Source organism: Panthera tigris, chromosome A2 (assembly GCF_018350195.1).
Source record: "Panthera tigris isolate Pti1 chromosome A2, P.tigris_Pti1_mat1.1, whole genome shotgun sequence".
Classification (NCBI taxonomy): Eukaryota; Metazoa; Chordata; class Mammalia; order Carnivora; family Felidae; genus Panthera; species Panthera tigris.
The window spans coordinates 56,198,276-56,221,071 of NC_056661.1; the positions used below are offsets into that span (position 1 = coordinate 56,198,276).

At 57.3% G+C, this 22,796-nt stretch overlaps 2 protein-coding genes across 3 annotated transcripts in view; both read left to right on the forward strand.

The window, feature by feature from the left end:
- LOC122236738 (MAP/microtubule affinity-regulating kinase 3-like) overlaps nucleotides 1-6,566 on the forward strand; it is a 136,315-nt gene extending 129,749 nt beyond the window's left edge. The window contains exon 3 of the transcript XR_006214983.1: nucleotides 5,779-6,566. The gene's annotated coding sequence lies outside the window, so the exon portion shown is untranslated. The remainder of the gene's footprint in view (nucleotides 1-5,778) is intronic.
- Nucleotides 6,567-14,687: 8,121 nt separating this feature from the next.
- IQSEC1 (IQ motif and Sec7 domain ArfGEF 1) overlaps nucleotides 14,688-22,796 on the forward strand; it is a 121,283-nt gene continuing 113,174 nt past the window's right edge. Inside the window, exon 1 of one of the 2 annotated variants that reach the window (XM_042979611.1) lies at nucleotides 14,688-15,156. In XM_042979611.1, the coding sequence (XP_042835545.1) occupies nucleotides 15,089-15,156 (68 nt within the window). In that variant the 5' untranslated portion in view covers nucleotides 14,688-15,088. Of the gene's footprint in view, nucleotides 15,157-21,136; nucleotides 21,248-22,796 lie in introns of those variants that run through there. The other variant, XM_042979617.1, reaches the window with a different exon arrangement.

Here is a 22,796-nt window from a genome sequence, read left to right on the forward strand (position 1 = left end):
GTGCAATGATCTGTTCTGCTGTTTTAAGGTATTCAGGTGGTTTCCTGTGTTTTGATGTTACAGGCAGGGCTGTGGTGAACACTCTCGTGCGTAACTCCTTGCTCTCGTTTGCAGAGTTTCTGCAGGGTTTGTAACAGGGCAGTACGTGAGTGTCTTAAGCCTCACTGAGTTTTGTGAAAGTGCTTTCCAAGGTGGTTTCACAGCGGGCATCCTCACCAGCAGTGGGTGAGAGTCCCCGTGTCTCCACATGCTTGCCTTCACTCGGTATTAAAAGCCAAATGCTATTTTTGGTGTCAAAAGGAGAGAAGGAGACAGAGAGGAGAAGGGGAGAGCCGTGTACATGGTGTGGGACGTTCTGAAGGGGAGGGTGAGACACGCATGACTGGCTGCCTCGATCTGTGTAGTCCCGGGTCCCCCATAGTAAGGAATTTTCCAGAGTAATTGTAACTCTGCATGTTCACTTGCCCCTGGACTGACTCTGTAACGTCACCTCTGAGCAGAGTGTGACTGTTTGGTTACAAATGTAGCACCAGGATGGAGCGCCTGGGTGGCTCGGTTAACTGTCCAACTTCAGCTCAGGTCATGATCTCACGGTGTGTGTGTTCGAGCCACACACATCGGGCTCTGCACTGACAGCGTGGAGCCTGCTTGGGATCTTCTGTCTCTGTCTCTCTCTCTCTCTCTCTCTCTCTCTGCCCCTCCCCACTCATGCGCTCTCTCTCTCTCTTTTTCACAAAAATAATAAATAAACGTTGAAGAAATTTTTCAACAACAAACAAATGTAGGACTAGTTCAGATGCTACCATTTATCAACTTGTTTCCTGATGGGCAGGTTTCACTGACCACCTCTGCTGGAAATAACCAAAGGCCAGGTGTGCCAAAACCACAGCGTGAAGAAACTCACTTTGGAGAGAGCTCCCTAAGCCTTGGCCACAGTGAGTGAACTTAGCGGGCTGACAGCTTCAAGCATGCAGCCCCGGGAACTGGACAGGCAGGACTTCTGGGGCCACTCAGAGGGCACGGGGTGCCCCCACCGCACACCCAAGTCCCAGGCCTCAGCCCGTGGCTGGTGAGGTTCGGGCTGTTGAGGAGAAACTTGGCAGTGAGACCCTGGATGCTCTGTGACTTGAGGGGACAGAGCAGGCTCTGACGTCAGTCTGACCAGGAATCTGATCTGGCTGGTCCCTTTGAGAATAATTATTACTATTATTCCTTACTTTCACTGAGCATTTATAGGTGCTAAATGCTTTTCATGCCCTGTCTCCATTCGTCCTCCCAACAGCCTTATGACATAGATAACTGTTATTTTCCCCATATGTCTGATGACGAGAGGCTAAGTGCCCTACCTAAGGTGACAGAATGTGGGCAGTCCAACCCAAACGATGGACCCCACGAGGCTGCCCTGCCCCACTCACTCTCTGCATTGTTTAAAGCCTCCTGCCTCCGTGCAACTGTTCCACTGGTTGTGGCTGCCTAGCAAATTACCCCAGAACGTAAGGACTTGAAACAGTGACCGTGTTTGTCCTTCCTGTGGGTCTGGTCTTTGGGTGGGCCCTGTTCTACGCCCATCAGACAGCGTTTCTTGAAGACTGGAGGCGGGACTTCTCAGGAGCCCCGCCCACCCGCCCACTCACCCCGTCGCTCACCTGGCAGTTGCTGCTGGCTGTTGGCTGAAACACCCTTACGGGCCCCCCGCATGTGCCCTGGGCTCCTCACACCATGGTGGCTACGCCCCCAGAGTTAGCTTTCCTAGAGAGAGCCACGTAGGAGATGTGTCACCTTTCATGACCTCAGAAGACATGCAGCATCACTTCCGTTGCGGTCCGTTCCCTGGGGCATCACAGAGTCCTTCCCACAGCCAAGGGGGGGGTGCGACTTACGCCCCATGTCCTGACCAGGAGTTGCAAGGTCTGGCCCAGCTATGGGGCCATCCTGGGAGGTAGTGTCCGCCCCGGTGACCGTCCAAGATACTTCTGTCCTGAGCCGAAACAGGCTTAGAAAGAACACCTGGGACGCAGTTGGAGCTTGACACATCACAGATCTTCTTTTTAGTAATGAAGAAGAATGTGTCGTTATTATTCGAGAGGGGGAGTGATCACGTCAGCTGGGAAAAGCCGGGAAGGTTCTTGTACAGCTGAGACAGGTCTTGAGGGACAAGGAGGATTTTCCCATTGCCACGGGGTGGTCAGTGCCCGCGGCAGACAGGTGTGGAAAGGATGTGAGTGAGGTGGTGCGTGAGCATTGGATCCGCTAGTCTCCGGTGGCGAGCCACAGAAATTGCCCGTGGCCAACCCATGGAAGCGAAAGGGAACCCTGGTGCCGCTCCCTGGGGGGTTGAGAGGATCAGAGGAAGCTGGGGGAGTGGGCTGGGCCCCCTGGAGAGCCGCCCAGCTGTGAAGAAGCCTGCCTGCATCCATGGAGCCCACAGCCATGTGTCTCTACTCAGGAAATAAAGTCTGGGGCACGAGTCTGACGGGTCCAGCGCAGGCCATTTCCTGCCCCTTGCTGTGCTGAGGCCAGGGGGAGTATCTGTAGGAAGGAGCCTCCAGGGACCCCTTGGCCCCCACCCCCACCAGCACTACACTCTGCGTGGGAGAGGCCGGGCCCTGGGCTATACGGGAGGGCTGTTAGGAAGGAGTCGTGGGGTGCGAAATGGCCCGTGTTCCCCGTGAGCGTGGCCTCCCCGTACAGGCACTGCTGGACCAGAGCGAGCCATGGTGACGTATACACCAGAGGCTTGGTGTCACCAAATTGTCAGGGTCCTGGAGAAGCTGGGCTTCAGCGGAATAGTCAGGGAAGGCTTGAGGATCCGGGAGCCAGAGCTGAACCTAGCTCAAGTTCAGAGAGACTACGATGAGGCCGCCTGCCTCCATCCACCTGTCCTCACCAGGTGCATCTAGAGGGCGCTGGAAGCAGGCTTCAGGGCTCCAGTCTTTCACGCTTGAGGTCTCCTGGCAGCCTTGTGTCTTAGCAAGATCCCTCTGGTGGCCGGAGGGCGGGGGAGAAAATACTCGCTCTCCCCAACAACCAGTTTTGTCTCGGCAATTGCTGGACTTTGCACGTGAGATTATCCAGACTGAGTGATTGTCTGCACCTCAGCCCTGTCTTGGCAGCCATTGGATGGATGGGTCAGCCTGCCTGGGGAAGGGCATGCCAACATGAGGGGCGCCAGATGCCCAGGCAACTCATAGGAGGAAAGAGCTGGGCCCCGAAGCTTATAAGCCGGGTCCCTTCTCCAGTCAGGGCCTGTTATGGGGTCAGTTGTGCCCCCCACCCCGAGTTTATATGTTGAAGTCCTAACCCCAGTAACTCAGAATGGGACTGCATTGGAGATACAGTCTTTAAAAGGGCCATTAAGTTAAAATGAAATCATTAAGATGGCCCTCATCCAATATTACTTGTGTCCTTTTAAGAAGATATTAGGGCAGGGGTGCCTGGCTGGCTCATTTGGAGGAGGGTGCAACTCTTAATCTCAGGGTTGTGAGTTTGAGCCCCATGTGTAGAGATTACTTAAATAAATAAAACTTAAAAAAAAAAAAAGAAGGGGTGCCTGGGTGGCTCGGTTGGTTGAGCATCCGACTTCAGCTCCAGTCATGATTTCACAGTTCATGGGTTCGAGCCCCCATCGGGCTCTGTGCTGACAGCTCAGAGCCTGGAGCCTGCTTGGGATTCTGTGTCTCCCTCTCTCTCTGCCCCTCCCCTGCTCATACTCGCTCTCGCTCACTCTCTCTCTCTCTCTCTATCAAAAATAAACATTAAAAAGAAATAGATTAGGGCACAGATATACACAGAGGGAAGACCATGTCTGATGATTAACTTTGTGTGTCACCTTGACAGGGTGAGGGGTGTCCACATCTTTGGCTAAACATCCTTCTGAATGTATCTGTGACAGTGTTTCTGGATGAGATGAACATTTGAATCAATAGACTGAGCAAAGCAGATTGCCCTCCCCAGCGTGGGTGGGCCTCATCCAATCAGTTGAAGGCCTGAGTAGAGCACAAACTCCCCCTGCCTGCCTGCCCTTGAGCCCTAGCTCTAGACTCCCGCCAACACCTCGGCTCTTCCTGGGTCCCGAGCCTCCCAGCATTTGGACTGAAACTCGCCATCAGCGTTCTGGGTCTCCAGCTTGCCAGCTGCCGACCTCGGGACTTGCCAGCCTTCCTAATCGTTTATGATAAATAAATGTGTGCGTGTATGTGTGCGTGTACACAGACACGTACATCCCGTTGGTTCTCTTCCTCTGGACGACCCTGAATGATTCACGGTGTGAGGACACAGGGAGAAGAGGCCATCTATCCACCAAGGAGAGAGGCCTCGGAGGAAACCAACCCAACCCTGTGGACACCTAGATCTCAGACCTCTAGCCTCCAGAACAGAAAAAAAAAAAAAATCATTTCTGTTGTTTAAGCTCTCTAGTCCGTGATACTTTGTTATAGCGAACCTCTCTGTTTTCATCTGTGAAGTGGGCCCAAGGGCCCCTCCTCAGGCTTACCATGAGACTGTCACACACAATGGGGTGAGGCCAGTGAGGCCCTCCCCGCGGGCACAGGGTGGAAGCAGGCACCAGACAACCCTCAGCAATCAAGCAAATCAAATGTCCAAATTGTACCCAAAGACAGGCTGCTGTTTGATTTACGGTGCTGCATCACTGGGCCACGGGACCGGTCATTTCTACAGGGGCTGCGACCCGGTGTCCCCCGCAGGCCAGGTTTGTGAGGGTTGGCAGTGATGTGCAAATAGACAAAGAACCCTGAGGCTGTGTATATGTTCTTTTATTATTATTATTATTATTATTATTTTAAAGCCTTATCAACCTTTTCACTTTGTTCAAGATACAGCATGTTCTTTGGGTAAGTGTATGTAGGGGTGCACATTTTTCCCTTCACAGGGGGCTCTGATGTGGCTCTGCCCTGTACTGTAGCTGGCCCTGAGCCAGCTGTCCACATGCTGCGTTGTCCACTTTAAAGGGTCAGGCAGGGTGTTCTCCTCGGAAGGCCATCCCGAGACCATGTTTCCCTCTGGACATGTGTAAAGGAGGCTTAAGAATGAGGGATTGGAGGGGCGCCTGGGTGGCTCAGTCAGTTGAGTGTCTGACTTTAGCTCAAGTCATGATCTCACAGTTCATGGGTTCCAACCCCACATCGGGCTCACTGCTGCCAGCGTGGAGCCTGCTCCGGATCATCTGTCCCCCCCTCTCTCTCTCCCTGCCCTGCTCATGGTCTCCCTTTCAAAAATAAATAAACATTAAAAAAAAAAAAAGAATTAGGGATTGTTTCTCCATAGAGGACATCTTTAGGTCAGTTGGCAACTCTGAATAAGATTCGAGGATTAGATAATAGTATCGAATCAATGTTGATGTCCTGACTTTGAAAACCGTACCGTGATCATGTCAGAGAACATCCTTGTTTTAGGGCAGACACTCTGGAGTAGCGGGGGCTTGAGGTGGGCAACTCACTCTCAAAGAATTCTGGAGAAAAAAAAGTACGTGTGTGTGAGTGGGTGTGGGTGTGCTTGTACGTGTGGAAGTGTGGGGCGGGGTGGGGGGGGAGAAAGAAAGACAATATGATAAAGCAAATTGGGTACAGTGTGAACGTGTGGGGAATCTGGGTGAAGGATACAAAGGGTTCTTTGTACTCTTCCCCCAACTTTCCTGTAAGGCTGAAATTAACTCAAGATACTTTTAAAAATAGTGTCAGGGGTAACTGGGAGCTAGTTCACTGCTCACGCTCTCCTTCTGCAGCCTCCTGACCCCAGATTTCTCCTCTGCCTCCTTCCTAGACCTTCAGGTCTCAGCTGCAATGCCACCTCCTCGGAGAGGGCCTCCCTGGTCACCTGGTCTGGCACAGCACCACCCTGTCCTATTTGTCATCTTTCACATCTGCCAGTTTTGTTTGATCGCCCTCACCAGCATCAGAAATTATCGTACCATTTGCCTAACGGTTGTCTCTTCTGCCCCCTCCCTCCAAATGTCAGCTCTATGGAACTCTGTCTTGTCCCTGCCCCGCGCCCCCCTCCATCCTCTGTGCCTGGCACACAGTAGGGCTGCAGGTCAAAAACCCCGAGTCTTGTCCTTCCTGGTTTCCCCCTTAGACTTGCCAAGTGACCTTGGGCAGTGTCCCACCCGACTCTGGCCTTCCATTTCTTCATCTTGACCCCAGCTCTAAAGCTTTTGGACTGTGTGATGCAGAAAGCCGCAGGCTGCTGCACCGTCTCAGTGTCCCCCAGCTGAGATCCTCTCTGCTGCCGGGATTGCCGGGCCCCTCACTGCTCTGTCCCCGAAGGAGGAAAGAGCAGAAGAAAATGTGTTTCGTGCACCTGACCTTTCAGGACACTGTCCCCAGACAGTGGGCCCACAAGGAGAGTGGGTTCACTTCTCTCCCCTGGCTTCTTCAGAACAAAGACGGGGAAGATTTTAAGCCCAGCGCCTTCGGCAGGAAACAGTATCTGCCTGAAATTGAATAACATTGTCTTGTTTTCATGGTAACCTCTACTTCAGCAAGTGATATGAGTTTTCCATTTGGGGGAGTGATATAAAGTTTCCTTTTAAAATAAATGTATTCAGTAGTGAAAGCCAGTTAGTTTGGTTTTTTCGTGCATTGTTTTTAAACTTTTTTTTTAATGTTTATTTATTTTTGAGAGAGGCAGACAGAATGTGAGTGGGTTAGGGGCAGAGAGAGAGGGAGACACAGACTCCAAAGCAGGCTTCAGGCTCTGAGCTGTCAGCACAGAGCCCGGTGCCGGGCTCGAACCCACAGACCACGAGATCATGACCTGAGCATAATTCATTCATGCATTAAATGAACTATCAGCATGTCCACAGAGAGAGTCTGCAGCATAAGGGTGGGGTGACAGTGGAGCTGGGAACTGCCTGTGAACAGAGGAAGGAAATGGAGGGGACTCAGCCAGGGGGCTGACCCGGACAGGGTAGGGCTGCGGTATTGGGAACAGCCCTAAGGCAGCTGATGAAAAAGGAGGCAGGGAGGCCACTGAGGAGGTGGGGTCCTGGCCCAGGGTGGTGCAGTCCTCATCAGTTCTCTTTGAAGGAGCTTCGTGTGTGGGCACAGTCAGTCAAGGGGAGATTTCCTATTTGGAGTCTCTTGACCTGCATGCCAAGATCCAGGAAGCTAGGAGCCAGGGGCCACAGATGTTAGGCCTTTCAGCACATGATGGGCATCCAAGGGAACAGCTTTTCTCCTTTGCCCGAGAAGGAGCTAGGGGCTGGGCTCAGCCAGCAGCAAGTGGGATTTAGGTTAGGCATAGAGGAGGACTTCCATACCGGAGGAGGAAAGTTTTGTTACCTGGTGGCTGTAATGCGTGTTTTGGAGCAAAAGTGCTTGGGCCCAAATCCTTGCTCTGCCATTTCCTATTTGTGTAACCCCGGGCATGCTGGTCAGCCTCTCGGTGCCTTAGTTTCTCCACTCTATAGACGAGGTAATAACGGTACCTACCTCAAGGACGGGCTTAAGGATTCAGTGAGGTAATCACATGTAGGGCACTGGCTACAGTGTTATTGTTATTAGATGACAGTGCGATGTCTCTCCCTGGAGGTTTTGGTGGTTGCCACACCCAGCGACTTGAGAGACTAGAAGCTCCAGAGAGCATTGCTTTCCGTTCATGATCCTTCGTGAACTTCTCAAAGCACGATCACACAGCATCGGCTCCTTGGATGCACTTGCTATTCACAAAACACCCCCGAGGCAGGTTTTGTTCTGTCCCCGTTTTGCAGATGAAGACACTGAGGCATTGGGGGCTGGGCGGGTATCAGGAATGGTTTATAAAGACCCCCCCCCCCCGGCCAGTGCAACTCAGTGGTGTGGAGAGGATCCAGGTCTTAGTCAGGACCCCTGTTCAGAGTCCCAGATCTTCTGCTCCCCGGCCGTGTGATCTTAAGTAAGTCGCTTAACCCCTCCGTGACTCCGTTTCTCCATCTCCAACATTAGGGAATGGGAGTTGGACCTCCATCATTTCAACTGTCTGATTTCCCTATGTGGCAGATCAGGGCACCGACCCTGAAGGCCCCGGTACTATCTGCCTTCGCCAGGGCCCAGAGAGAACGGAGTCAGAAGTCCCAGAACAGAGAAGCCAGGAGGACTGGCTGTCGGTGTGACTGATGGCTGATGTCAGACCCCGCCCCTTGGGGCTCCACCTGTCCCACAGCCAGGCTGCCTGCAGCGGTCTCCAGTCCTAGCCCTGAGGTCTGGCTCTGCCCAGATCCCAGCGGGCATCCACCATACCAGGCACGTCCCTGGAACAGTCTCCCCCCACCCACCCCGACACTTAGGAGCTTCCCAGGGTCCTGGCTTTCCCTCCACTGGCAAAACTCGATAAGCTCGTGGTGCCGTCTTTGTACTTCCTGCCCCCACCCAGTCTCAGGGGCAGGTGACACACAGAGGCTGGATGGTGAGCAGGTCCTGGCCCCAGACCTCACCCGAGGCAGGCCGTATCCTTTCTCTGGGCCTCGGTTTCCTCACTTACATTGTTACAAAATAAAAAGGCAGACAGATCAAGTGAAAGAGCTATTCCTTCATTCAGCACATACTCTTTTATTAACTCCTTCTCGGGGCCAAATTGTCTGCCAGGGCCTGAGACACTGATGAGCAAATCCCATGTCCACCCTCGGGTCACTCCCAGTCTGGCTTTTTCCCTGGCGTCAGGGCTGTGAGGAGCCACAGGCATCTCTGGAGCTGGACCAGTCATGGCAGCTTCCGGTAGGACATGGCAGCTCAGAGAGCCTTGGCGGGTGAGAAGGAACTCTTGAGAGTTCAAGAGGCGGTGACCCACGAGCCAGACACCCACAAATGGACTTTATTTGGCCTGCATGGAATTAGCCCTAACAGGGCATTTTAAGTTTGAATTTATTGCAGACGTGTAAAAACCGAGAGCTTTCAGGGGAAAATCTGGATTTCTGACTTCTGAGAAAACAGAGCCCCCATTCCTGCAGAGCAACAGTTGTCTGTTTAGACTGCGTGGTTCCCACCCCTCCGTCCCACCTGACCATCCTCCCCACCTCTTCCCACAAGCCGTCCCCATGTCCCTATCACTGTCCGTGGAACCTCCAATAGCCCAGTTGCTCAGGCCAGAAACCCAGGCATCATCTCTGGCTGGACTTTCTGTCTCACCCCTTATTGTATCCATCAGCAATCCCTACTGGCTCTCTGCTTTGAGAACGTTTCAGTTACTTGTCCCCACCATTTGGGCCACCCCCCGGGTCCAGGCACCAGCTGTTCCCTGATCCTTGCTTCTGGCATTGCCCCCCAGAGTCTCCCGTCTGCACCACAAGCCAAGTGAGACCCTGCGCACCCAGTCAGGGACCTTGGACACAATGTGCCTCATGCTCCCCAAGATGGGTGGGGCAAAGCTCTTTCTCTGGCTTCTTCCTCAACACCTGACCTGAGTCGGTGGCCTGCTCTGCCTGCACCCTCAGCCATTAGTGGCCTCCTGGGCCTGAGACAAGGTGGCAGGAGTCAGGTTGGCCAGATGCCCAGGGGCTTGGGAGCCCAGCAATGATTACCCATGAGCCAAGGCTCTTAACCACCTCGGGCCTCCATTTTCCCATCTGAAAAATAAGGGCATCCCTGTGCATCCTCTTCGTAAGACAAACACTGCTTAAGAGGCAGGAAGGTTAAGGGTTTCAACATTCAGCCAACTTGGCATGCATCGAGTGCCTGCCTCACGCCTGGCCCTGCTCTGGGCACCACGGGAAGTCTCAATATACATGATGGGTGATTCATTTTGCTTGCAGCTTGAGGCAGGAGAAAGAGCTCTGGCTTCGGAGTTGGATGGGCGGAGCTGGGCTTAGAGGTTACTCTGGACAAGGCATCTGAACCTCAGTGTGTTAATTTGTAAAAGAGGCAGATGATAATGAGTGCCATTACTCAGGGTGTGGGGAGGTGTGCAAAGAGCTAAGCTCTGTGGGCATTTGCCCCGCCTCCCACGGGCTCCCAGAGCAGGGAGGGAAAGGGATGCAGACACAGGCGATGTCCATGCAAGGTAAAGACTGGCTGTAGCCCAGGCTCAGGGACTGGAGAGGATGTGGGGCGGAAGAGGCGGGAGCCCCGGAAGGCTTATCGGGTTCATTTATGTGCTTCGTGCTGGTTGTTCCTCCCACACCAGACATCAGCCCTGCTTGCCTTCACGGTCTTCCTCGCCGGGTCCTCGAGTGGCATCCCGCACAATGAGCCAGTCAAGACGTGTTGACTGGATGAAGGAACACCTAGAGGTGATGGCCTTGGCAGGGCCACCTTCCAACGTGTATGGAGGGTTCACCAGAAGTGTGTGTGTGCAATGCCGGCCACAGTGGGGCCGCGTGCAATGGTGGGGAAGCCTCACAACCCAGGCCCTGAGGGTGGGGAGAGAGAGTAGTTACGTGCAGCAGGGGAAAGAGAGAGAGAGAGAGAGAGAGCTGTGTGGAAAAGGCCACCTGCCGGGCACTGTGGCCGCAGAGGGGCAGTGAGTGCCCTGACCACACCCCTGCTCCTCTGCCTCCTGCCCTCCTGCCAGGGTCTCCCACTGGCCACAGCCAACAGGTAACAGAGGGTATGGGAGCCTGGTGATTCAATCCATGGGCCCAGAGCAAAGTAGACAGTCCCGTCTGCAGGGCATTTGGAGCAGAGCGGGCCCAGGTATGCAGAGCTCCTGTCCAGAGTGGGTAGGCTTGGAGCCAGGAGGGCTGGGTGTGGCTGGACCACTTGTGGGGATCAGCAAGCTCCATGTGGGTGGCAGATGGCAAGGGGTCTTGCCTGCCCAGCTGTGGTTTGGCCAGGAGGAGGCCACGGCCAGCAGCAGGGAGGATGTCGGGTGTTAGAAGGAACCTGATGATGGACAGCGGGAGGTGGGCCGAAGGCAGGCAGAGCACTGGGGAGGCTGCACGGAGATCCAGAGAGCGGGGAGGGGGCTGACATCTGGCCTCATAAACCCCACCATCACCTCAAGCCCGTTGCTCGGGAGTGGGGCAGAGTGTGACTGTTTCGTGGAGGAGACAGGCAGACGGGGAGCGATAGCCTGCCTTTTAAGTCAGAGGCAGAATCTGGGGGGCTTTAGAGCCCTGAGCCCACAGGCCCTCCTCACAGATAAGTAGAAGGGGCAAACCCAGTTGGGGCTGGAGGCTAGACCCTCCCTTGGCCTGCAGAGGAGGGGTGCACCCCACCCCCCAGTCCCCATCTCCCTGAACAGTGTCTCCACCCACTGCCCTCCCCACTGGTGCGGTTGGGTCCCTCCAGTGAGCACAGGCCCCGAGCCGTGTCCTGCCCTCACAGGCCAAGTTCACCATGGCATCGGCATCTCCCAGGGAACAAATGTATCCTTTTCTTTGCCTGGGCGGCAGTGACTTCATCCCCAGTGGGCCGTGTGAGTCACTGCACCGAGGGTGGAGGGCTGGCCAGCTCTCCGCAGAGCCGGGCTTTGGCCGTGTGGCTGGGGAGAGGGAGTAGCTGAGGGTGTGAACGTTTCCATGCAGACCTACCTCACTTCTCTCTCTTCCTGCTGTGGCCCCCTGGGTCCCACCGGGGAGGGAAGGAAAACGTCACCAGTCACCTAACACAAGCCCCGCAGTGCCAGGGGCTTTTGAAATGACCATTGATAGGAAGATGCCCCTGAGAGGCTGAGTCTCACACCCAGGGCCACACAGTCCTTTTTTTCCTCCCCACAGCCGGGAGGGTAGGGATGCTTATTCCCACTTGGCAGAGGAACACTGAGACTCAGAGCGATGAGATGACTGGTGTTAGGGACGAGGGAGTCAGAGGTGAATAAGGAGCCCGCCCCCGTTCTCGGGGACAGGCCACCCTCAGTGATGAGGACAGACGGAGTGTGTGGTAAGAGCACGTTCAGGAAACCTCAAAGCACTTGGAGCCTCGCGTTCCTCACCTGTAAAATGGGGATAATGACAGCCACCCCTCAGGGCTGTTGAGAGGACATGTTAAGAGCGACCATCACGAAGGGAGGCAGCACACCCCCAGGCCACCCCCGCTGCCACCCCACTGTTTGACAACGACTGCACCATCAGCACCCTGCAAAGTCAGGGACCAGGTTGACTGCCAAGGTGTGGAGACTGCCCGAGCCTTCTGAAAGCAGATCCTCGAGGACCACCTGCAAGGGAGTGTGGGAGATGGCTCAGGGCTTGGCCCCTGCTGAGTGGCCGCGCCCTCAGCGCTTCCCTGAAGCTGTTCTAACCCTCCATCAGCTCCCCCCTCCCTCCCCATCAAGCCAAGGCAGCAGTCTTCTGAGAAGCAGGCGATGCCCTGGCAGCTGGGGAAAGCCGCACCCATCCTTTCCCGGTGCCTTAGTTTCCCCATCTGTAAAGTGGGGGCGAGAAGCCCGAGGGCGATGCTGTTGGAGAGGTGGACACAGGTGGATGCAGCCAAGGGGAAGAACACGGAAGTGAGGCCTGGGCCCTCCAGGCGCTTTGGTGGCAGCGGTGTGTTCCAGGACACAGGGACTTGGAAGGGGTCCCCCACAAGGGCCTCGGCCTCCTGTCTGAAAATGACACCTCTCTCTGAGATCACCTCCAGAGCCCAAAGTGCCACTTTGCCCCTCTCCGAGTGGAGAGGTACCTGCCATGACCGGTGTCCCACACAGAGCAGGCATGGGAGGTGCACGTGACAAATACTCCTCCCCTCTGGGTGATGAGTGGCTCTGGTGCTAAGCCCAGGCCTGGCAGGGGGGTGGTGGGGGGGGTGGTCTGCCCCAGACAGAGCCTGAGGCCATAGGGCCCAAGAGACATGGGAACCCAGAGCCTGGGGGGCATGGGGCAGAAAGTGAGAAGGGTCAGGTTTGCCAGGCATGTGACAGGCCATGGGTGGAATCCTGGGGGACCAGGTGAGAGGCAACAGGCTGGTAGGGAGGCTGAGATGAGGGTTCCGGAAGATGCCTCTGGAAGAGAAGGGGATCTCTGCCATCACCTATCATACCTCTTCACCCTGTGGGGATAAGGGGCCAGCCAGGGCCATAAGGGGAGTGAGTGAGGGGACAGACAGAAGGGAGAAGAGAGGACAGAGGGGCGGATGATTGGAAAGGAAGAGGTTGAGGGCTGGGGGGGACGCGCATGGATGTCTGAGTGGGTGAGTGAGTCCGTGGATGGTGTGAATATAGCGGTGGCCAGTGGAGATATGTAAACAGGCTGCCTCCACCCACAATAGATGTTGACAAAACTTTCACCAGCAGCACAGACCAGACAAACTCTTGAATGGAGGTCTTAGGCTATGTGGCTCACGGAAGTGAGGCTCTGCCCCAGGGAGAATTTCCTTAGGTCAGCAGAGGCTCATGATGCAACGGCAGCCTCAAGAGGTAATGAGCTTCCCATCACTCGGGGTGTTCAAACCGAGGCTGGGCAGCCAGTTCCCCAGGGTGCCGTGGAGGAGCTCCTAAGGCAGGCACTGAGCTGCTGCGGTAGCTTCTGGCGACGAGGAAAGAGAATTGGGGTTCCTGAGCTCTCCCAGGGAGGCCACAACCTTTGTAGAAGCCAGTCTTGCTTTCGGATAGAAAGTTCTTTCTGGGCTTGGGGGACAGACAAGCGTGCAGCTGCTGGTCTTCGCTGTGGGAATCAGGCTGGAATCCGAGACATCCCGCCCAGGCCAGGGCAGGGGGCCCAGGGACAGAGCAAGGCTTCGACCTGGAGACCCAGGCTCAGGCCCACCTCTGAGCCTCAGTTTCCTTCTAGGTGGAATGGGGGCCCTGGTGGCCACTGGATGTGATGACACTGGCTGCCACGCCTGATGCCCAGGGCCTTGCAGGGTGCCGAGATCTGGACCCACCTGACCCTGGGGGACTTCCTGGGGGCTGTGGGTGGATAGAAGTAGGTTCTGTGAATGCAGACCTTGAGCTGTGAGTCATTGTCCCTGGGGGCTCTGCCTGGGAAACCCCAGCTGCCTGCCCTGGGCTGGGCCTAGGAACAGCTGGTAGGGGGTGGAGAGCAGGGGCGGGGGCTCCAGCTGGGACCCCGGTCTGGAAATGCCCCAGACCCAGCTCGGGCCCAGGCCCCACGGCCGCTCAGAGGGGCCGAAGCCCTCCAGCCCACCCCCCCCCCACCCCCACCCAGAAGAGCTGGCGTGCGCTCGCTGCTCCCAGAGCCAGACCGCCAGGGCACAGATCCCACATTCACCGCTTCTCAGGGCTGTGACCTGGGGTTAGTGACTTCCCCCATCTGTGCCTCAGTTGCCTCACATGGGAAATGGAGCTGATGATAAAATCATAAGGCCGTTGGGAGAACTGGACGTGTTGGTTCTGGACCCGTGGAGAGCTGACACCACTGCCCAGGGCTCCCTGAGCCCGAGGTGGTCAGGGAGGAATGAAGGTCACAGGGGCCAGCCACACACAGCATCATCCGTCACACGGCGAGGAAGTGGTCTGGCCAAGCCTGGGAACTTTGTCTCTCCCAGCAGACGGAGACCCTCATGGGCCAGCTACTCTCCCAGGAAGCAGCCCTGACTTCGTCCTTCCTTTGTCCCGTGCACCCCGAGCTCCCCGCCAGGAGCCAAGCAGGCAGAACAGCCCCTTTCCCCTTCCTGGCTGGCTCCTGGCCCCTGCTTGGGGTGGGCCAGGCTGCGGGGCGGGTGTTGGGTTTAAGCCTCTGGGGAGATGGGGGAGGATGTGGGCCCGCCCTCGCCTCCCCGCCCACCTCCCTCCCTCTCGGGCTCAGCCTCTGCCGTCCCAGGCCAGCCTCTGGACACAGGACCAGCACTCTCCCTCACCGGGCAGACGCCCCTCACCCGTCCCGCCCCGAGTGACTCACTGCTCCCCTGGCCCACAGCCACCGCTGTCTCCTGGCAGGAGGCAGGCGCAAGGTTGTGCAGAAGCCACGGGGTCTGGTGCGAGAGGGCTGCTCAGCCAGGAGGGTCTGGAGCAGCCGGACAGGCCAGCTCGCAGAGGCTGGCCTGGGGACAGCAAGGCCAGTGGCTGAGACTTACAGTGGCCAGTGGGAGCCGGCGCCTCCCCCCTCTCCTGGCTTTTAGGCCTTGTCTTTCTTCTTCCCACCATGAAGAAGGAAGTGACCTGAGAGCCAGCAAAGACAGCCAGCCCCTGGCCGGGAGGAGACCAGGGTTGGAGGGCTGTGGCTGTGGGTCCGTCAGCCGCCGGCTCTCCCAACTAGCCAGGCATGAAGGGCGGTGGCAGTGCCGTGTGGAGCCTTATGTGGAAATACTGCATCTCCGTGAGGACCCTCAGGTACCAGGGGATGTGTGTCTGGAGGCAGCTGTGCCTGGCCATCGCCTGGCGGGAGGGGAGGCCTGGGCACCAGGCCGGCCGGTTTGCATTGACTCTGCAAGGTCCAGGACAGCTCCAGCCTGGGGGGAAGCAGGGATGGAGGGCAGGAAAGGTCATGCCTGGTGCCCTCCGGAGAAACTCAGAGTCTCTAGCGGGGAGGGAGGGAGGACAGTGCAACACTAGTTAGGGAGTGTGCGGGCATCTGGCCGGGACCCGGAGTGCCCACTGGAGGATGCCAGGGGCAGGTAGTGTGTCTGGCAGGTAGTGTGTCTGTCCCAAGTGAGCACGGAAACAGGCGTGTGTTACGTAACACGCCGGCACTGAGCACAGCCAGTGACCTTGGCCCCGTCCCCTAGCCTCTCAGAGCCTGCTCCCCATCAGTGAAATGGGGGCTCACGCTCGTCCCTTCAGACGACGATTTCGTGTGACTGTCAATGGCAGTCGCCGAGTGGCGGAGAATTCGGCCCCGACTCCAGCACCGCGCTGCCCAAGTTCATACCTGGCTTTGGCGTTAGCGCCGGCGTGAAGGGGCCTCATCTCTGTGACCACGGCTTCCCGCCTGCAGGTCCTTACAGGATTAGCATGAGGATTAAATGAGATGGTGTGCAAAGAACAGGGCCAGGCGCACCGCCAGCGCGGGGTAAACATTAGGTGTGATTACCGCTGCTGTCGTTCGGTACCTCCCCCACCCCTCAGCCAGATGGATGGGGAGGAGTGCCTGGAACAGAGCCCCTGTGCTTGTCAGCAGAGATGGGGTGGGGGAGGGGGCGCAAGGCTCTTTGCCCCCCGGGGAGGGTGCACGTCTCTGGGTTGACTCCCGCCTCTGCACCTGCCGGAGGGGTCCAGACCAGGGAGCGGGAAGCTGGATCCCGTGTGATCTCAGGCAAGGCTGGGGCTCATCTGTAAAGGGGGATTAGGTGGGGCCAGGATTTTTATGGGCGGGGCTTAGAGGCAGCTGCTTGGAAGGGCTGGAAAGAAGACATCTATTTAGATACTAGCTAAGGGCATATTTGTTACTTCAAGGGGAGGTTTTACAAAGGGGAAGGGATCAGAAGATACTCCCTCTTTCTTCCCGCCCTCATCACCTGGTATATAAACTGTATTAACTCTCCTTTCCTTCCTTCCTTCTTTCCTCTCCAAAATATTTGTGATCACTATAGGAAATACCTATAATAAATAAAATATCCGGAACAGGGTAAGCACAATATAGAATGGAATGCCATGACCTACGGGAAAAAAATAGAATGGAACAGAGATAAACAGGGTCCTGAGGTCATTCTGTTGAGCTAAACATTACTGAGCTTCCTGGCAGCCAAAGAGAAAGGGGAAACCTAGCCCCTCAGCCCACACTCACTGTGATAGGACATCATCATTACAATGGCCATAGTTGCCTTTGCTGCTAAATGAGAGTGTCTGGGACCTTGGGCCTTTGGCCTGAACAGGTGTGTGGGGGAAGGTGAGAGACATTGCAGAGATAGGCCTGGGGCCTGGTTTTAGGAGAACGGGGCAGACATAGAGGGCAGAGGCATTCTCTTCGATAGGGATGTGGCTGACTATGGGAGTAGAGAGAGGAGAGCTCACCCCAGGGGTGAGTCAGCGGCCACCTGTCCCTCCTTAGACCCTGGGATAGGCCTCCTTGGGTGGGGACCTTGGAGGTCAGGCCAGGCAGGGGGTGAGTCCCTGGGCTCTGGCAAGAGCACTGTGTGCCTTTCCCTACAACCTCAGCTGGATTTCCCTGTGTCTCATTCTCTCCTGTGGTTTCCGGGGACTGGCAGTATGGAAACCTCGAGGGCTGTTTACAGGATGCAGGGGGCCCAGCACTGGGAGGCCCAGCCGTGCTCTGCCAGGGGCTCTCCCGCGCTCAGGAGGAGTTGCGCAGCCTCACAGAGCCCAGTAGACCAGCCTCTCCGTGCCTCACTTGCCACATGTACAGCACAGGGGTAAAGGCACAGGGGCTAACTACCAGTCAGGGCTGTGGGGTTGAGCCTCGAGTGGCTCGTGGTAAGTCCTCCAAGAGTGTTTTTTGGCCTGGTGGCCCGACAGCATCACAGGGCTGGAAGGCAGCTCTGGGTGGGTGCAGACATCGTAATTGGCACCGGGTTGGCCCCCAAACCCGCACTTAGCACCTGTAAGTACAGGGCACTTCCATGGTTAGCTGGGGAGGACGGCCCTTAGGGGGCTCCAGAAGACTGGCTCTGCTCTCCGGGCCCCCCCACCCCATTTTGTTAGGAGGCCCCCGAGAGGGTGGAGGCTGCTCCCCGAGTCAGACAAACAGACAGACGGACAGAGCAGGCCCTCGGCGGGATCCCAGCCCCCTCAGCTGCCAGGGAAGACCTGAGTCAGCAGGTCTGCGGCCTGAGGCGGGGCTGGCGGCAGCCACAGTGACAAATTGGAGGGTTGCGATCGGACAGCACATAGTTTTCCACTTGCGTCTTCAGATTCCCCTCCGCCTGGGTCTGTCGCCCCTGGCCCAGACCCACTCACATCTGGAAAAGCAAGAGGTGTGTGCGGGGAGCGGGCTGCTGGCCGGCCAGCCCTGGCCCCTTGCCCAGGGGTTCAGCGACTGCAGCCCAGAAGCCGAGGACGGGGTCTCTGGGACTTCAGCCCCAGGCCTCCGAGAGAGGACACCACACCTAGGAGCTGGGCACGCCGGGGCCCAGAGCGCAACGGTAGGTTGTATGAGGTACATTTTGGGGCGAGTTGCTAGACCCCCTCTGGGCCCGTTTCCTTGGGCAGCGGGTAATGAGAGGAGAACGGTGCCAGCTAGGTGCTCCTTGGGAAACTCACAGATGGGTTCTGTTGGCCCAGCGCCCGGCGGAGCGTCTCCCTGTGATGCCCGCTCCCTTCTTCCCTCTCAGCCTCAGTGTTGAAGAGGCAGAGTGATGGAGTAGGGAGGACACGGGCTTGGCAGTCAGGCCTGCCTGGGTTCGAAACCCAGCACAGTCGCTTTCTAATGTGTAAGTGACTTTTAGGGCTGTTCTGGGATGAAAGGAGTCAGGCCTGTAGGCCTGCCGGGGAAGGGTCGGTGCCGCGCGGTGGCCGTGTCTCTGAGCACCCACCTCCGGGGCCCTGTCTGTCCGAAGCCTTAGTCTGTGGTATTGGTAATCCTCAGCCTCCGGGGCCAGGCTGGAAAATCACTTTTGCATCTGGTGTTATTTTGGGAACGAGAGATCGTTTTGTGCCTTGAGGGCCCATGGGACATTTGAGATGCCTGGTGGGCAGAGGCAGCCCGCTTGGGGTGCCGGTGGGGGGTGGGGCGGGCAGGGGGCTCTGCTGAGCAAGCCCCGCCCCCACCCCTCCCCCGCTGTGGTGTGTCTGAGGAGGAGGGCCTGGGAGCAGCTGGCAGTGGGTCTCTGGAAGCTTCCAGGGCGCTTCCCTGACAATTAGCCATCTGATGCCCCTCCACGGGAGGCCCTGTGTGCACACACCTCCTGGGACACAGAGCTCACCGCCTCCCATCCTGGACCATGCCTGGGCAGCTCTGATACAAGGAAATACTTTCCCACTTGGAGCTGACACCCCTCTTCCAATGGTGCACCCCCCCACACACCCACCCACACACACTCACACACACCGGGAGGGCGCGGCCCTACTCTCAGGGCCCCCAACCCATCCGCTTTGCCATCCCAGGAGAGCCTGCGGTGGCCAGGATTCCCTGAGGCTGTGGATGGGGTCTCCAGTCCCCTCCCCACCTCCTTCCCCTTCTGGACAGGCCCAGACGATCCCTGTCCCTCCCTGAGCATAGTCCGGGGCTGAGTATGGGACGGGGCAGGAGCTCCTGGGCAGGACTGCCACCTCCCTAAGCACACATGGATCCTTCTGGCAGCTGCTTTACCCTTTCATACATGGGACTTACTGCCTCAGCCCTGTCCTCCCCCCGCCCCCGCCCCTCCCCATCCCCCCCTTCCAGTCTTTGTGTGGGGTTGAACACCTACTCTGTCCCTGGCACTGTGTCGGATGTCCATGTACAGCCTCCCATCCAGCCAGCTAAGGTCTACCCGTGAAGGCCACTATCCCACTGGACAGAGGAGGAACTTGGGGCTCCAGAGCCTCGAGTTACTGATCCCCATGCTGGGTCACTTGGTGAGGGCCGCACATGTCCTCTGAGCCGGGCAGGGAGATTGGGCATCTCGCTGGAAAAAGGCTTCATTCGGCCAGCGAGTAAATATTTGCTGGGCCCCTGCTCTGCATCAGGCCCGTGCCAGAGCCCTGGGAATATGGCAAGGAGTGAGGCAGCGGCCCAGGCCTCATGGAGCCGGACATTTGGGGCGGGGGTTGAGGGGGGTGGACAGAAACAGTAAACAGAGCAAAATGATGAAGGTGCCTTCGGCCAGGGATTAAAGGAAAAGGATAAAACCGGGAAGGCTTATCGAGGGAGGGGAGCAGAGAGGGCACGTGACCTGGGTGGTGAGGAAAGGCCTGTCCCAGCTGCGCACTGGCTGATGAGCAGACAAATGAAATGGGGTCTGTCCACACGACGGAGTGCCATGCAGCCGCGAAGAGAAATTAAGTGGTGCCCTGTGTCACAGCACAGAGCAGCCCTTGGAAACGTTATGCTAAGAGAGAAGCCGGACCCACAAAAGACCACTGAGTGTGTGGATGTCCACAGTAGACGAGCCCACAGGGACAGGAAGTAGAGCGGTGATTGCCAGGGGTGGGGGGTGGGGCGCAGGCTGGCTGGGTGGGTAGGGGACAAGGACTGCTTAATACAGACAGGGGTTCTCTTGGGGGATGATGAAAATGTTCTAATCTTAGGTTGCGGTGATGTGTCAGATTCCGAATATCCTGAAATCATTGTATACTTTAAGTGGGTGGATTTTATAGAATATGAATTGTATCTCAATAAAAAGAAAGAAGTTGAAAAGACCTGTCTGCGGGGGTGGCATTGAGTTGAGAGGGGCAGGAAGGAGGAAGCTTCTGAAGACCTGGGGAAGAGCATTCCAGGCAGAGGGAACAGCAGGTGCAAAGGCCCTGAGACGGGAGCATGCCCGGTGTATTTGAAGAACACGGAGGAGGCCCAGCAGGGGCCCAGGAGGGAAGGGATGTGCAGTCCCCAAGTCTGTCACTGCCAGATCCCTTTGAGGACTTGAGAGTTCACTGGAGTGGGGGAGAGACAGGGCAGGGTTTAAAGCAGGACGACATGGTGTTCTTTCTGTTTTCCAACAATCACTGGAGCTGCTGTAAGGAAATGAGACCGTGGAGAGGGCGGGGTGGGGGCTTGGGGGACGGGGCACCAATGAGGAGGCAGCGGCTGCTGTCTAGAAAAGAGACGATGATTGATACCCAAAGGAGACAGACTGGCAGACAATAGCAGTGGGAGTTCAGATGGGAACAGATTACTCCCTGATGGGGGTGAGGAGGCTTCCTGGAGGAGGGGCCTGGACAGGGCCTCCAAGAGTGTGGGTGGGTGGGCCAGGCAGAGGGGCAGTGGTGTTAGGGCTCTCCAGGGGGCACCACAGTATAGGAGTGGGGCGCTGAGTACCAGGAGGACATAAGGAGATGAGGATGAACATCCTGCCCCTGCCACCCCAGTCCCAGGTGGCCGGAGCTGCTTTCAGAATAAGTAGGGCAGCGTCTCTCCAGGGCCACCTGTCACACACCTTTGTCCTGCTCGCTCAGGCCGGTCCTCAGTGAGAATGTTAGTGCCCCCGTGGCCAGAGACCCAGGCGGGACAGGCACTCCCAACAAAGCAGCCTCGCCAGAAACTCAAGTGGCCCTGAAACACGATCGGCCACACGAGACTGGCCAGGGAGGGAGCTGTATTATTTATTGGCCAGAGCTTCTGGGGCCTCCCTGCTGAAGGCGTGTGGACTGGCCAGACCTTGAGGAGACCACTGGGCAGTGTCTGGGGCCCAGTCAGAGGTGGGCGGGGGCCTCAGGGTGCCCAGCACCCTCTCCCCAGGGCGTGGTTTCCTTCATGCCGGCTGAGCAGGGAGGAAGTCAGACGTCAGGCCCTGCAGTGGGGAGGGCCCAGAGCTCGTCCCCAGGGGCCGTGGAGGCAGGCAGGGTGCCGGGGCTCCAGGAAGACCTCCACCCTCTCCCCTGTGACACTGTGAGTACCAACCATCTAGCTTGGGGGAGGGAGAGGGTGTCAGCCACCTGAGAAACCTGGGGGGGCGGGGGCTGCTGATGGCCAGGGCAGAGGGTCCCTGGGGCTCTCATCAGGGTTTGTGATGTTTCTTAGAACCGTTTTCTGTGACCTCTTCTCACTGCCTGGATGGCACAAAGGCCCACCCTGGGCCCAGGGAGCCCCAGGTGTTTCCCCAGAGCTGCCTCGAAGGGCAGCTTCAGCTGCAAGAGGGAGGTTCTCTCACTCCCTTGGGCATTAGACCAGCCCCAGGTCCTGGGGAGGGCAGAAGGTCTAGGGTCCCTCAGCCCACGCAGGCTGGTTGGTCCTAAGCCTAGGCACTCATAACCACCCTGAGGAGGAGCCACACCCATTTTACAGCTGAGTATACTGAGGCCCACAGAGGTTGCACGGTTGCTGAGGGCTCCTGGAGGGTAGTTGGTGCAGTTTCCTTCCCCCACTGCTACCCCCTCACCCCACAAGGCATACACTTTGAGCAAAAGGAGGCACGGGGCAGAGGGAGGAGAAGCTTCTTTCCAAAATGATCCAGAGAGAAATCTTGAGGATCTGTAGATTCTCCGGGGCCAGGAGGAACCTTGGGGACAGCCCCCACGTGGATGGAAAGCTCTGGACACACTGAATGAGAAAGATTCAGTGAGCCTCTTTGGTGCTGTCCCTCGGGAAATCCCCTGTGGCAAGATGGGGAGCCCTGGGGCCACCTGCCCCGCAGGGAGATTCCCCACTGAGCTCTGCTTCCCCATCTAACCTCGCTACAACCCTGGAAAGGAGAATGACTATCATGTTTGGGTTATGTGGAAACTTAGGCACAGAGATGTTAGGACATCTGTACGATGTCCCGCAGCAGGTGTAAGTTGGGGAGCTGGGGCTTGGACCCAGAGTGACTCTATGCCCCTCAGTGCATCATACAGTCTCTGTCTGGGGTACAGGGGCAGGGGTGAATGATCCCATGACTGTCCTATCACTGGGCCTCGGTTTTTCCACCTGTAGTGGGGTTGGACTCCAGTGCTAAGCAGGGAGCTGTCTGCCCCTGTTGGCCTCCAAGAGCTGGGGCTGGGCTCAAGGTAGGCTTGGCTGCAGAAGTGAGAACCCCCAGGGCGGCTCTCTGATCCCAGGTCGACAAAGCCTTCCTCTGATGCATCGGCAGAGCTCTCTATGACCCCAGTGAGCCAGAGGGCCGTGGGGGGACCCCGGGTGGTCAGGCAGCTCAGGGCCCAGGGCTCCGGCCTCCAGTTCAGCGGTCTCCAGCAGCTACCTGCCCCTGTTGGCCTCCGGGGTGCAAACTGGGGAGCCCAGCCAGGCAGGTGCCAGCACCTCTCCTGGGGGAAGGCCTCTTCCAGTCCTGAGGGAAGGGCAGATAGAATGTCACCAGGGGCCAGGACTGCCGGGCTCTGTGGCAGCCACCTCTTCTGGGCCACTGAGGATCTCAGACAAGCAACTTTCTTTCCCTGTGAATGGCCACGGCGAGTCAGGAGCCTTGAGGGGGGCGTCTGAGGGGCTCAGTGAGTTAAGTGTC